The following is a 14,528-nucleotide window of genomic DNA, read 5'->3' as shown; positions in this document are numbered from 1 at the left end:
GAAGGAGAACCAAACAGAACAGACAGGCTTAAGTATCTTCAAACAATGGGCTCAAAGAAGGAGTGTATGAACTATGGGGAGGAAAACATGTAAACAAGTAAATTGCTGGGCAATTTACTAGAAATTTGTGAACAATAGGTTTAGGAGAACAGGAGGAGTAAACTATTCCAGAAAGCATCACGGAAGTGACAAATGAGCTGGACCCTGAAGGATCACAGAAGTTGGCCATAGAAAGCTGGCTTGGAGGTAGTAATAGCAAACGTGTATACGAAGGGACCTGGAATTCCAGAAGAAATTAGACATCAGGGGCCAGCCTCATCACCTTTGGTCATTCCAATCCTGCAAGGTTTCAGTCTTGGGAGAATCCGACTGCTCACTGGATGATTCTGGAGAACATCACCCTTTACTGCAGCCTGGTGCCATTGTCAGTGTACGGTGCAGACTCCAATGGGGCCTTCATCCAGTTCCTTAGCATTTTTCCTAGTCTCCAAAGTTGCCATTTCACACCTCCTCCATTTTCCTCTAATTTCTCCTTCACTTCTAGGAGATGCCCCCTCCTTCTGTTTCAAAGAAACCATTCACAATTTTCTCCCACTGAATCTACACTTGATTTACACACATCCTACTCTTTTCCACTGTCTGACCACCAACCTAAGGCCCATCCTATCCCTACCCCCGCAACCCTTGTGGACACACAGGGATCAACTCTCCTGATTACTCTCGCCCTCATTCCCCTATCTTCCACACTGGTTTCCCACTGACCTCATTTAAAAGGTTAAAGTCTCTCTAACAAGAGGGAAAACCCTTCCCCAACCTCCCCTCTTCTTCCAGTTTAATATTTACCTCATTTTTACTTTCCAAAGCCAAATTTGATTTTTTTGCCTCCCTTTACCAGCTCCATCTACTAATCTCCCACCCCCCGCTCATTCTTTGAACTACTGGACCTACAACTTTAATGAAACTGCTTCTGTCAAAGTAACCAACTAACTCCTTGATTTTAAATCCAAAAGACATTGCTTAGTTCTTACTTTTTGACTCCGCTACAACAACATCAGTCATTTTTTACCAATTTCCTGTCTTTTCAAACATTCTCTTCCCGTGGCTTCTAAGACATGACTTTCCTTGTTTCCCTCCCCCATCCCCGGCTGCTCTTCCTCAGTCACCTTTGTGGGCTCTACTATCTTTGGCCCTTTAATGCTGGTGTCCTTAAGGGCTCTGTCCTGAGCCCTGCTCCCTTCCCACTGCATACTCTCCTGGGATGACTTCATCTACACTTGTAACTTCAACTCTGCCAATGATTTCCAAAAGTGTATCTTTAAATATTTTCCCTTTTATATTCAGTTGTTTCTTGGATATTCCACAGGTCCCTCAAATTTAGATTAAAACCAAACACAGAGCATTTTCTACTATGTCTAACCCTCTTGCTGTGCCCCTTATCTCAGTGAAGAGTAGGTACCACGATCCCTTCAGTTCCCACTCTGAAAACCAAGATATCAATCTTGGCATCGTCCTTACTTTCCACATGTAATTAATTACAAAGTCCTGTGTATTCTACTTTCTATCTTTCAAAAGCACTCAGTTTTCTCTATCCTTGCTGCTACTCTTTCAGCAATCCTTCTCTCTCAACATTAATTACTGCAAGAGCCTCCTAATGGGTCCTCAAGTCTCAAATGTTGTTCATCTCCAGTCTACTGAACATCTGTCTGCCAGCCAGAAAGCACTCTCCAAAATGCATATCTGCATATACTTCTCCAGGCACAAAACAGCTCCATGCCTTCCTACTGCCCTTAGGAAAATAACCAAACTCCTACACATAGTACATAGATCCTTCGTGATCTGCTCTTGCTTACAAGGGAATAGCATTTCCTGCTACTCCCTCAGCTTTGCACTCCATGCTCCAGTCACACTGAACTTTTGTTAGTTCATCAAATGCCCCATGCTCCTTCTTTCTTCCCTGGGTCATTCCTCTGCACAGACTTTTCTCTCTGGCCAGGACACATTCCACGTCCCACTCCCACCACAACTGCCTGTATTCCCATTTCTGATCTCAGCTCAGATCACTTCTTCTGGGCAGCTTTCCCTGCTCCCCCTGGCTCCTTTCAGATGACTGGCTACAGCCTCCCGCAGAGCTTAGTACTTCATCTACGAGAATTATCCCATTATAAAGTAATGATTTATTTATACTCCTTAATGCTAACATCTACTTATCTCATCCACTGTGCTCCTAACATGGGAAGGGTTTGGTAAGTGCTCAAAAAAAAACTCTGAAGGGCTTTACAGGCCAAATTAAGGAACTTGACTTTCACCCTATATGTAAAAGGGACACAGCAGCAGTTTTTAAAAAGAAAAGTTCAATGAGCTGGTGGTGGTGGTGGTGGTGATGGGGATTTTCTGACATACATAACTATCTTCAAGCAGGAACAAGGTTATATTTGGCTGTAACTTCAAAGGTGCACAGGGAACCTAACTTCTTGTAAGCCAAGAAGCTCTTGAAATCTGGACATAAGAACATTTTGACTTAATAGTGTAGTTTAAGGACCATGACAGTCTGGCCCCTGCTTGATGACTCACCTCCCAGCTCTTGGTGGTCGGCTCGCTGAAGAAGTTGTCGATCATATTTAGTTCTTCCTTTTCCACCACCACAAAGCCTTGCTCTTTGGCATCCTTCCCATAGACGTCAGGAGACCACTGAACAAAGAATGTGTACAAATGATCCACCCTGAAAAACATGTTCATTATAAGGATTAACACCAAATCCACTTTCTTGGCAGGCACTGGTAGGGACTTTGGCACATACAACCATCTTTTTCCTGCTTGGCAAATCCATTTTGCTAACTGGGAAATTTCTCACTGTGAAGATGACCTCTATTAGTTCATTCCAAACTTGAAAAATCAGTCAAGAAATGAAAGCAGAAATCAATAGACACTGAGAAACTCTTTCAATCTGAGGGAAAGATCAAGTGATGGGACATGAAACTGAAAAACACAAATATACCAATGTTTTCCTCATTGGGTTTTCATTTATTGTACATTTCTATTCATTGGGAAAAATTAATCTGAAGCTTAAGATGGAAACAAGGATAAACAATATTCTAATAGGTCTTATTGCAGATTGAAGCACTTTTATAATTTTTATGAAATACCTTTAATAACTACAAAGTGAATGATACCAGATATTGTTTAATATTGGAAGCAGAGCTAATTATATGGACATGGGAATGTAGTTTGTTTCCCATTTCTCAGTTCTCTTATACAGATTTAATGTCTGAAGGTTCTGAACCATCTCTCCAGGCTTAATCAATAGACAGATGGCTAGTTTTCAAGTAGAGAATGAGAGCTCTCAGTCCTGGCAGCTGCGATATCCTTCCAGGTATGAGAGTCACCAGCTCTCTGATTCCATACTTGCAACCATCACAGTGATGAGAGTGGGTGACAGGTAGGATCAAATGATTTTTAAAGTCTTTTCCAATGTGAGCCTCTACTGTCTGAGATAATATTGATTCACTGTTATTTTTTTTAAAGTTATAATTATGTAAAATTATTATAACAATATTGCTATAGCTTAAATGCTTGTGTCACCCCAAAATTCATATGTTGAAACCTAATCACCAATGTGACAGTATTTGGAGGTAGGACCTTTGGGAGGTGCTTAAGTTATGAGGATGGAGTCCTCATGATTGGGCGTAGTGCCCTTAAAATAGAGACTCCATAGAGCTAGCCAGCTCCCATTCACCACATGAGGACACAGTGGAAAGATCTATGAACCAGAAAGCAGGCCCTCACCAGAAAACAAATCTGCCAGTGCCTTGATCTTGAGAACATTCCAGTCTTTGGAAATGTGAAGAATAAATTTCTGTTGTTTATAAGCCCCCCCTCCCCAGTCTATGGTATTCTGTTACAGAAGCATGAATGAACAAACACAATTATTAATAGGACTAAAACAAAATAAAAAATGTCACCCATAACTCTGATATTCCAATGAATCAAATTGTTTTTAGTTTCCATATTCCTATCTTTTCTTGTCCACATGTACAGTTTTCTTTTCACTGTAATCAGGGCCAAGACATAATTATTTGTTCTATATAACATTAAATAATACACATATGCCAATATTGCTAGTCTTTGTATTGATTTTTAATGGCTACAATTCATGAAAGTAATAAACCATAATTAGCCTGTATTCCTATGCCCTCAGGATATTTAGCCTATTTCCACTTCTTCGACTGTACAAAGAACATTACAATAACCATCCTCAAGATCTATGCCTTTTACCATCTTTTGAATTATTTCCTCAAAGTTAGTTATCAGCTTTTGGTCAAATGCTAGTCTATACACTGCTATAAAGGTTGTTTCTCTCTCTTTTTTTTTTTTTAGATGTGATTAATATTTACATTAGAAGACTTTTAGTAAATGCAAATTAGCCTCCATATTGTGGATGGGCTTCACCCAATCAGGTGAAGGACTTAAAAGAATTGAAGTCTCATAAGCAAGAAGGAATTCTGTCTTTAGATGGCCTTCATACCTAAGACCGCAAAATAAACTCTTCCCTGGCTGTCTATCCCATCAGCTTGCCCTTCAGATTTTGGAATTGCCAGCCTCCACATCATGTAAGCTAATTCCTTAAAATAAATCTTTCTCTCTCTCTCCCCGGCCCCCCACAGACACCCTATTGTTTCTGTTTCTCTGGAGATCCTTGCCTAATACAGTGGACTACTCTAAAGGTTCTATTAACAAATTGATCAAAATGGTTACCTCTGGGAAACAAAATGGAGTGGGAGAAAGACATATTTTACATTATATCTTTAAGTTATTTTAATTTTTAGAAGAGGTTGTACATTTTTATGATTCAAGCATCAAAATTATATTTTAAAAAGTAAATAATGAGAAGTTTCCTTCCCCCCTCCCTCCCAACCTTGTCTACCACATTCTGTGCCCACCCTCTTCCCCTATAGGTGATTTTTTAGTTTCTTGTGTTTTTGTAGTGTTATGTAAATGTAAATATGAATATACATTCTTTTTGTCTTCCATTTCTACAAAAGATAGTACTATTCTCTATCTTCATCTTTTCACTTAATATATGCTAATTATATTACCACATCAGTATATAGACGGCGTCGTCATTCTTTTGTTTATAGCTCTACGGTCCTTTACTGTGTGGCTTTACCACAGTTTATGTAACCATCCTCTATAGCTGTGGCCGTGGGTTGTTTCCAATACTGTGCTGTTATAAACAATGTTATGGTGAATAACTTGGTATGAGAGTCATTTCGCACATGTACAGGTATAGCTATAGGATATATTCCCAGAAATGAGACTGCACTGTCAAAAGAACAACTCATTAACAATGTTGATATATAATACCATGTTGCCCTTTTGAGGGATATCATTGTTTGCCTTCCCATCAGCAATATGTATGCTCTTTGGAATCTTTGTAGTTTACCATGTAGTATGACATTTTCTATTAAAAATTAACTTAGAAAAAAATGAAATAAATCACCACTCCAGAGAGGTTTGGTAAGTATACAATTTTAACTCTTTTGGTTTTCTAACACTTCAAATTCAGTCCATCTTAACTGTATTTTGTAATGGAGTTGAGAACCAAATAAGCTTCAGTCAAACTTTTGGAAAAGGAGACATTATCACATGTATACGCACACTGGATAAAATGGTTTCCTAACTACTTGTTGGCTACCTTACTTGTGAAAAAGAGAAAAGCAGTTCCTAATACCTGGTCCTATAGGTCCTAGCCTGGTCCTATAAGCCAGGCCCCAGTGTTGCTAGGAGCTACCCAGTTACTCACAGCTAGGCCCTGGTAATTTCCTGTTGAATATAATCACTTAAACAAAACATCAACATCAGGTAAGGACCCACCATGACCATGATGAATCATGATAAAAGCAAGACCACTCTGAGGTCTCATATCTGAACACAACAAAAACAAGAACATTATCCAGGCACAAAAATCACCAAATATCCCTCTAATCTGGCTAATATGAATGACTGTTCCTCTCTACCAATTACAGCATTGACCTCTCTAGTCTCCCCTCCTAGGTAAGATTTAGAAGACACAATTTTACAGGGACCTCTGCTTCCTGACAGCATCCAATCTAGAGGAAAGTTCCACTTCTTTAAATCATCCCGAGTCACCTAACACAAACCCAAATCCCATAACTCTTTTCTAGCACCTTCTTCCTGAGATGGCCCATGATCCCATGGTGCATGCTCTCCTTCACTGCAACGAGTCAACCTAATTCGTTCAACTTCAGCTACGTTCCTGGTAGTTCCTGGCTGGAGGGCACTGCTTCCTTTGACAACACTCTCAGTGTACGCACCATATGCCAGTGAATCTGACCTTGTAGAGCTTACCTTCTAGAACATTACAGCTGGTGGGTCATTGGATATCATTTAATCCACTAACTCTCCTTAGCTATAAGGGAATGGGGGCTCTGAAGTCTACCATCAGCATCATAACTAGATCTCCCGGGTGGCAATCAAAGTTCTTTCAACCACACTACAAAGTCCTCTACTTAATTCCACACTGACTTCTGAAACATTTCCCAGTTAACTTCCTAGTTATGACAGAAGACATATTTTTATCAGTTTTTGGACCCACTTTCCATGAATGACTGTTCATCTGTCCTCTAACATTTTATCCTCATAGGGGAAGTGGCTGCACAAGCACACACATTTCAAGAAGCATTCCAAGAAATGCTAAGAGCTCATTTACTTCTGTGCAAGACTGCAAGGGAGTGAGGGGTGAGGCACAGATTGGGAGTTAAGATTTCATTTCTCCTTAGATGTTATAAGAAAATGTAAACTGTGAAAGCTGCAGGTCGATAAAGATTTTAACAAGAGAGCTTATCTTAGCAATTGCCAGTCACTTCCCTTTTTGGTGATGATGATATTAGGTTGCTTGGGGAGATCATTTGAGCGGTCTTTTTAATTATGAATATAGAAGGTAAGTAGGACCTATTATTCTGGGGGATGGTGTAATTAGAAATCCTCTGCTTAATGAGGACAACTCATCCCTACAATCCACTGGGAGTGTGAATGGGATGAAAAACAGAGAAAGGAAAGGTTTGTATAAGGTCCAAAGGACTCCTGGGAGGGAGGAATTTTGTGACTAATACCTTCTCTTTTGAAGTTCAAGATTACTAGAGCATCTCTGATGAATTAAGGTGGTTCTAATAGAGGTAAGCCTGCAGGAAAGGATAACACTTCTTCCTCTACCGGCTTCTTGAAAAGAAGAGGGAGTGGTCTGGTCTAGACTGATGACTCGAGATCCATATGAACGCCATGATTATTTTAGGGACTGGTTAATTGGCGTGGTGTGCTGATCATGGTAAAGCTTAGACAAAGCTCCCTGCCACAGAGGACAGACAGGGGGTGAAAGCAGCTCCCTATATCATATGTGTGAGTGGGGGGAAGGTCAATGTTGGCAGAAAGCATTCTTGCTTACATATGCCATTCTATCTGGAAGAAATATCTCAACCTGAGTAGGAACCTGGAGTGAACAGATAAGTGGGCTTCCCCAAGCCTCTTCTCTTAGGAATGAGTTTCCAGTGAGTGGTGAATAAAGTTCCTGGGTTTATTTGTCACTAGAGTGAGTGGTCTCTTCTGCAGCAGCCAGTAGTGCGACAACAGCAGTCAGGGCCAGCCCTTTAAACTGAGTAAGCACCAGGCTTGTTAGATTTACCACAGGAGGAAGTCTCTAGAAAGGAAGGAAAAAGCATTCTCAAAATATCACAGAAGAGAGGCTCAGAGTCATTAACATTTTTAATGTTAAACAGAGAAGCGACCTTCTCGTTTTTAGCAATGCTGATAAAATATATCTGCCACCTAAAAAGAAAAGATGTGATTCCCTGACTCAGGGACCTTACATTGCACAATAACTCTAAGAGGCAAGTGTTACTATGCCCAATTTAAAGATTAAAAACTGAGGTTCAGCAGACTGAATAACGTGCCCCAGCTCCCCATCCCTGGAAATGTTCCAGCCAATCGAAGCTAACTGCTTCATCTTTTATGAATGCTGAACTCCAAGGAGGACAAGTATATTTGTGTACCTGTCCACAGAGCTCTCACATATGGGAAACCACTTCTCTGGCTCTGGGTTTTATTAATGAAAGGTAAGTAATATTAGTGAGAAGCCCTGGGTGGCCCTTGGGGCACATGCTGCCCACTCCGTTCCTCCTCCCCCACCTTCATCAGTAGGCTCACAGCTCTGCTAACACTGCGCTCTGCTTGGAGGGCACCCTGGGGGAGCCGCCTCGCCTCAGCGTTTGTGGGAACCGTTCTTCACTGGCAGGCAGGGCAGCAGCCCTGAACGGCCTCCCTCCTCTCTCAGGTGGCGGCTTCTGCCTTACAGCCAACAGTCACCCCGGCCTTGGGAGGCCTCAAGTGGGATGAGATGGGAAACTTTAAAAGTATGTTCTGCAATGGGGCATGCCAAGGGGAAATGTTCATGTCTCTTCTCAGACATTCAGGACACTGTCACACTCTGGTTTCCCTCGATAATAGCCTTCCTCATAACATTTCCTCATTCCGTCATGCAGAGGGCCCTCATACCAAGCTGATGGAAAAGCAGGAGCAATGAGGAATCTGAAAGGCCTGTTCTACAGGAGAAAATTAGAGTCCCCTGGGAACCAAACTGATGACTTAATCTTAGGCCCCTGGGTATCACATGGAAGAATCGGCGTCCCTCCCCCCAACTCTACGTTTGCTCAGTTCTCCATCCTTTGTTTATGTTATCTTTACTAATTACTTGGGAAGGAGAGGAAGAGTATATGACTTCATCTTTTTGCCTTCTAGATTAGAGTGGAAGTTTATTGAAGTTTATTTAACCTAATTCTCGGAATGGTTCTTTTTGGCTAACTGGGTTTTCCCAGTAGTTAGTTTCTAGAACTCAACCCTCCCCTCTGGAAACAGGCCCCAAATTCTGAAAATTCCCCTCCTGGCCCTCTGCCTCCACCTCACCCACTCCTTCCCTCAAGACTGTATCAGACTCTCACCCTGACCCTATCCTTCCTCTTTCCCCAGCCATTAGCCTCTCCTGGGTTCATGTACTTCCAGGCCAATCTTTCCATCTCCCCCGCATCGTTGCCCCCTAGAGACGCACCACTTGACCCTTCCACAGCACCTGCCCTTCCAAACACCTGCCCACAGAAACAGAAACAATCGCCTTTCGAACTCCTCCCTCTCAGGGATGGATACTGCTGGGTTTGCTCATTCATCTTAAGGGATCCACTAGAAATCAAGGGCTGCGGACCTTGGCTAGGAAAAACCCTCCCTCCAGCTCTCTTCCTCGACTACTCCACACGCAGCTATTCCGGACTCCTGCTTTCTCAAGCTCAATCTAGTAGCCACCGCCCTCTCTGAACAGAGGATCCTCCATAATACCATTCTAATGATGTGTTCCTCTCCACTGTCCCTCTTAGCAATCTTTCTCTCTAGAAGAAGGAGCTCCTCTCGTTTTAGCCCTCTGCTCTGGACTCTTGACAAGGCCCACTCCTTGGCGAACTTCCTCCATTACTTCCACCCCACCTCTCTGTTTTCTCCACCCCTTTACCTCCTTCTCTTAATCCACAAACCTACTTCCATTTCCCCACCCTAAAAACATAAAAGCCTCTAAATTTTGTTTCTCCCTAAAGCTCGCTTCCCATAGCTCATATTCCCTTTAGGGCACATTATTAACATTTGGGTTAGCCTACTTTTCACCTTCTTTTCATTCCTGAATTCTTCCATTCTGATTTTGTGACCCTGTTAGTATATGCCCTTTGTTAAACTGTCTAAAAGGAGGCACCATTTTAAAATCTTCTTCCCTCCCTCACTGCTTTAGTGAAGCTGCTCATTTTCTCCAAGTGACCTATTGTCAAACCAAACAGTATCCTTAGGCATCATTTGTCTCGACCTTTTGATGGCTTTTTTGAAGCTCACTCAGCAACTCTCCCTTTGGTCTCCATGCATCATTGAGCATATTTCTCAGCCTCAGTTAGCTCAGGACACAACCAGTAACTGCCACTACACTGGTCACAAAGCTATGGATGTGGCAACTCATGTGAGCAGGAAACTGGGTCAAGATCTAGGTCCTGGCAAATGCTAATGTTTGAGGAGGAAGTGGTAGAAGTGGTCCTGGAAGGGAACCAAGAATAAATGGCAGAGAAGTAGAAGCGATTTTATAAAATGCAAGTCAGATCACTTCACCCAGCTGTGTAAAATCCATTAAGAACTCCCCACAGGCTTTATGATAAATTCAAACTCCTTGGGGCTGCTGAAGAGCTTTGTTTCGTGCCAATCTCCAAAATGTACTCTTTGTTCCAGCCATATGCTATTATATCTTTGCTCCAGCATCCCTTATTATTATTATTTTTAAGAAGAGTGATGACAAAGGTAAGCCCAGGGGAGAATCAGCTCAGGCCAGCGTCTGGAAAGGTTTCCCAGGGGTTAAGCGCGGTGCTGAAGGAGAAGTCAGTTACGGGAAGAAGGGGAAATGGCATCCACCGGAGGGAAGTGTGCCAGCTGCATGGCATGTTAGAGAGGGTGATGCTGGAAGGAGGTCACACTGGCCATGGCAGAGAGAACAAAGGACAATGCAGTCAGGTCACTGGAGATGCTGACAGAGAATTCTGCAACAGGGACACTGCGGCTGAGATGCAGGAGACCCCAGCCCTGCCCCAGAGTCCTCAGGTTGAGAGTAACAAAACCTCCTCACGCAATTCTAACCACATGCAACAGGAGCCACTAGCATCTGAGCTGACTGTCTCCGCTGAACAGGACTCATCAGACAGGGGAGGAATTCCCCGACAGGAGGAATGAAAGAGAGATTTATTCTTTACTTAATGGGAGTGGCGGGAACAGAGAAAGAAAGAGCCAGAGAGGCTGGGTCACTGGGGCACAGAAAGTCCTGGCACAAGATCAAATGCTTGGACCTTACCCCGAGGCCACTGTTTTCCAAAGTGTGGCAGGGGTTGCTCCAGTGACTTCAGAGGATACACAGAGGGACATATTTTGATAGTTACATAGTTATTTAAAGAGTGTCAGTAGTAAGTACAACTAGCTTATTTTACTTCTGACTTCACAGATATTACTGCTCAGGAAAAGGCTAAGACAAAAAAGAATGATTTAAGTCCTTTAAAGACAACTATGGAGAGAGCAGCAATACAGACAGCATGCAGATATGGGGATATCTGTGAAGAGAGTGTGGCAACTGGAGCTTGAGAAGCACTGAGAGGCGACACCCAGGCCTTTAGCAGAGGGCGGGCCCGGCCAGATCTGCCGTTTAGAAAGATTGCTGTGGAGCCAAGCAGGGATGGGCCGGGAGAGAGAAAACTGGCTCGAAACAAAGGCTTTGTTGAGAAGGCTACAACAATGATCCAGCCAAGAGATGACCAAGGCCAGAGCGCAGGCGTGCAGGGGACATGGTGGAGAGGCTTGCCATACATACTCCTCCAGGCACAAAACCTGACCCCATCCAGCCACGGTTACTACCCAAACCCGGCACTCATGCTTTCTTCAGATTTTCTGTCAAATTACAAATTTGGGATTAATCAGATTTCTTCATAAACTCAAAGGTCTTCATCATCAACACACGATTCACCCCAAAGGAAACACCTAATTCAAGTTACAGGTCTGTTTGCGAGATGAAGTTGCCATCTCTGAAAAAGAAATTCAAAGAAGGTTCTCAGAAGGCAGCAGCCTTACCTAAGGCAACAAAGCACTGCAGATTGTGGGGGGAAGTCACAGCAGCAACTACCTCTCCCTTCGTGCATGGGCAAGCTCATTTTTTTCTCATAGTAACCCCATGAGGTGGCCACTGTAACTGCTGTTTCTATTTAATGGAGGAAGGAATAGATGCTCACACAGATTAAGATGCCGAAGGCCACGCAGCATGTTAGCGGCGAACCTGGTATCAACCTCAGGTCAGCTCGCGAGGTCTTAACCAATATGCTTCACCATTTCCTTTATGGTCAGTCCCACTGTCCTGGTTTTACTATTTAATAAAAGCCTGTCACTGACAAAGCTGTAGGATTGAGGAATATAAAACCCAGTAAAAATTCTGAGTTGATGCTTAGAACAAAACATTACTCTATTATTCATACCTTGTGTATGAGCTTTAGGTATAATTATAATCTATCTTATCAAACAAGACTACTAGTTATGGAAGGACTTAATTTGCTTTGCTTTCTTCCCCCCCCTTTTTTTAAGCACAGTTGACAAGTTAAAAAAAAAAAAAAAGTACACTTTCTTAAGTTAAAGACCTGAATTCCTAAATTGGTTCCACTTGCTATTAGCTGGAGGCTTTGGGAAAACATTTGGTTGGAGATGGTGCGGAGGTTCCCAGCAGCTGTTCCCCAGAGCAGGTAATTAACGTTGGATTCGGAGCTGCCCCCCTCCATTCCTCCTCCTGGCACCTGCAGGCATTTATGCTTGCAATAAATAATAATTAATCTCCCTGAACTTCTAAAGTGAAGATAAGAAAGCCAATATAGGTGTCTGAAGAATCAAATGTGTAAGTTCATTCTACTCTCACATAGATCCTTAAGTTCCTTCAGTGTAATTATCTAAAACTTGCTACCAATCACACAAACCAACAAACTCGACCAAAATGACCCAGAAAGCAATTCTTGTCCTATCAAAAGTCATTTGATTAGTAAGAAAAAAAATTGGGGCCATCTATACAGAGCAAGATACAACCACCCACCTGATTTACAAATTATAAGCAGGAACCATTAAACAATTCAAAGCTATTACATTAAAAACCATACTTTAGAATACATTATGGCACAGAGAATGGAAAGTAATAAAACAAGGAAAGAAGAAAGAATATGACCTAGAGAGTACTGAAATATGTATGGATGCAGCCTCACTGTTCACTTGTACTACTGATTATAAATTAAAGATATTTCAATGCACTGCAGTCAAAGCCTCCTCGGGCTCCATTCTGAATACAGTCACAGAAGCCCAACAGGGCAAAGCACTCTTCACTATAGAGCTGTTACTAGAAAACTGCCACCTTTTAAAACCCACCTCAGTGGCCTGACCCAAGGTCCTTATATGAAAAAGGTCACTCGCCTTGCCCTGTAATGTCCCTTCTGGATTCAATATTCTGCTACTCCAAATGAGACCAAAGGAAAGGTTAGTGGTGATGCTCAGGCATAATTTCCATTCTTTACGAGGCTTAGTGTGCCTATAAAAAGGAAACTTTATTTACAAAGTACTAACTCAATATGCTTCTTCATCTGGTTCACCAAAAATAATAGGAAAGTTCTTTTGAGAATCAATGATCAAAACCACCAGTTATGGTTATAAAAAGGATCACTCAAAAACAAGTAAAAACTAAAAGTTTTTGTTTAATACCAATGCCAGAGGCCTTAGGCTGGTAGCCTGTAGCTTGAACTCAGCAGCAGATGCATTCTTTTTGGATTGAAAACTACTTAAAAAAAATTAAACAGTAGATATTACTTAGAAATTAGGGAGATCTGACACACATAATTCTTATTTCAGCTTCTTTCAAAAACTATGGGAAGACCCACCAACACCAGGCTCCCGTTCCTACACAGCAACATTGGGTTGGAGGTAGTACAGAAGTTCTCAGCGCCTGTTCCCCGGAGCCCATAATTAACACTGGCCTTGGCGCTTCCCTCCCTCCACTCCTCTGGCTCCTGCAGGCATTCAGGCCTTCAATCATTACTATTCCTGCATACTTACTCCCAAACACTGTGCGCAGCACCCATTGGCAGGGGTTAATTATCTGCAGTAGGAAAGGTCCAGGAGCTACTCTCCAAAGTGCTGGCGCTCACGCCTCCACCAGAAAGCGCAGCCACCACAGCGAAGAGCTCACTTATGAAGGGGGAGATTTCTTCATGAGCTCAGGTCTGGCTACAGTCACTAATTAACTCAAGGTGTTTGCCAAAGCTGGTTAGTGAAGTTGCTAGAGTGGCTGCCTAGTAAGGTACTTCTGGAAGGGAATAATGAATTTCTAGAACTTTAAGTTGATGAAAAAAAACAAAATGACCAGGAAAAGAATGAAGGAAGCAGTATCACTTCAAAACGTTTTAGAGTATTCAAAAAAAAGAGAAGTGTTAATATTTACATAAGTGACTAATAATCCTGTAACATATTTTTTCAGTAGTTTTCCAAAACTTATAAGTTGTATTAAATACGAAGAGACAAAGATAATTCCTTTAGGGACTGCTTTGGAGGCCTTTTTGTTTGTTCCTTTATTAGTGACATGCCTTACTATATCATTATAAAATTATAGTATGACACAATGGTGATACTTAAAATACAGTTTTTCAGAATACAGTTTGTATTCTGAAGTATACCAGGTTTGGTTATGTGCGGCCTATGTTGTCCTAGAAAGTACACTATTTAAAGACTATTCAACACTATGTTCTTCTGAACAGTGACAGTCATTAAAGATTTCAATTTAGTTCTGATCCCATTAAAAGCCAGGTGTCTTTTGATCAGAAAATAGAGCATTAACTATGGTTCCAGATTCTAGGAAACTAGATCAGCCTGTGATTCCTTTA

At 42.0% G+C, this 14,528-nt stretch overlaps 1 protein-coding gene across 6 annotated transcripts in view; it reads right to left on the bottom strand.

Annotated features, from left to right (window-relative positions):
* Positions 1-14,528, bottom strand: part of NCOA7 (nuclear receptor coactivator 7) — a 124,770-nt gene that overhangs the window by 13,254 nt on the left and 96,988 nt on the right. For all 6 annotated transcript variants that reach the window (XM_087817595.1, XM_016212813.2, XM_087817593.1 and 3 more), the window contains one exon: positions 2,572-2,719. In XM_087817595.1, coding sequence (XP_087673721.1) covers positions 2,572-2,719 — 148 coding nt within the window. The remainder of the gene's footprint in view (positions 1-2,571; positions 2,720-14,528) is intronic.

This window comes from Miniopterus natalensis, chromosome 5, assembly GCF_054644295.1.
Source record: "Miniopterus natalensis isolate mMinNat1 chromosome 5, mMinNat1.hap1, whole genome shotgun sequence".
Classification (NCBI taxonomy): Eukaryota; Metazoa; Chordata; class Mammalia; order Chiroptera; family Miniopteridae; genus Miniopterus; species Miniopterus natalensis.
The sequence above is the reverse complement of the archived record's forward strand: the minus strand, read 5'-3'. Positions and strand labels throughout refer to the sequence as shown.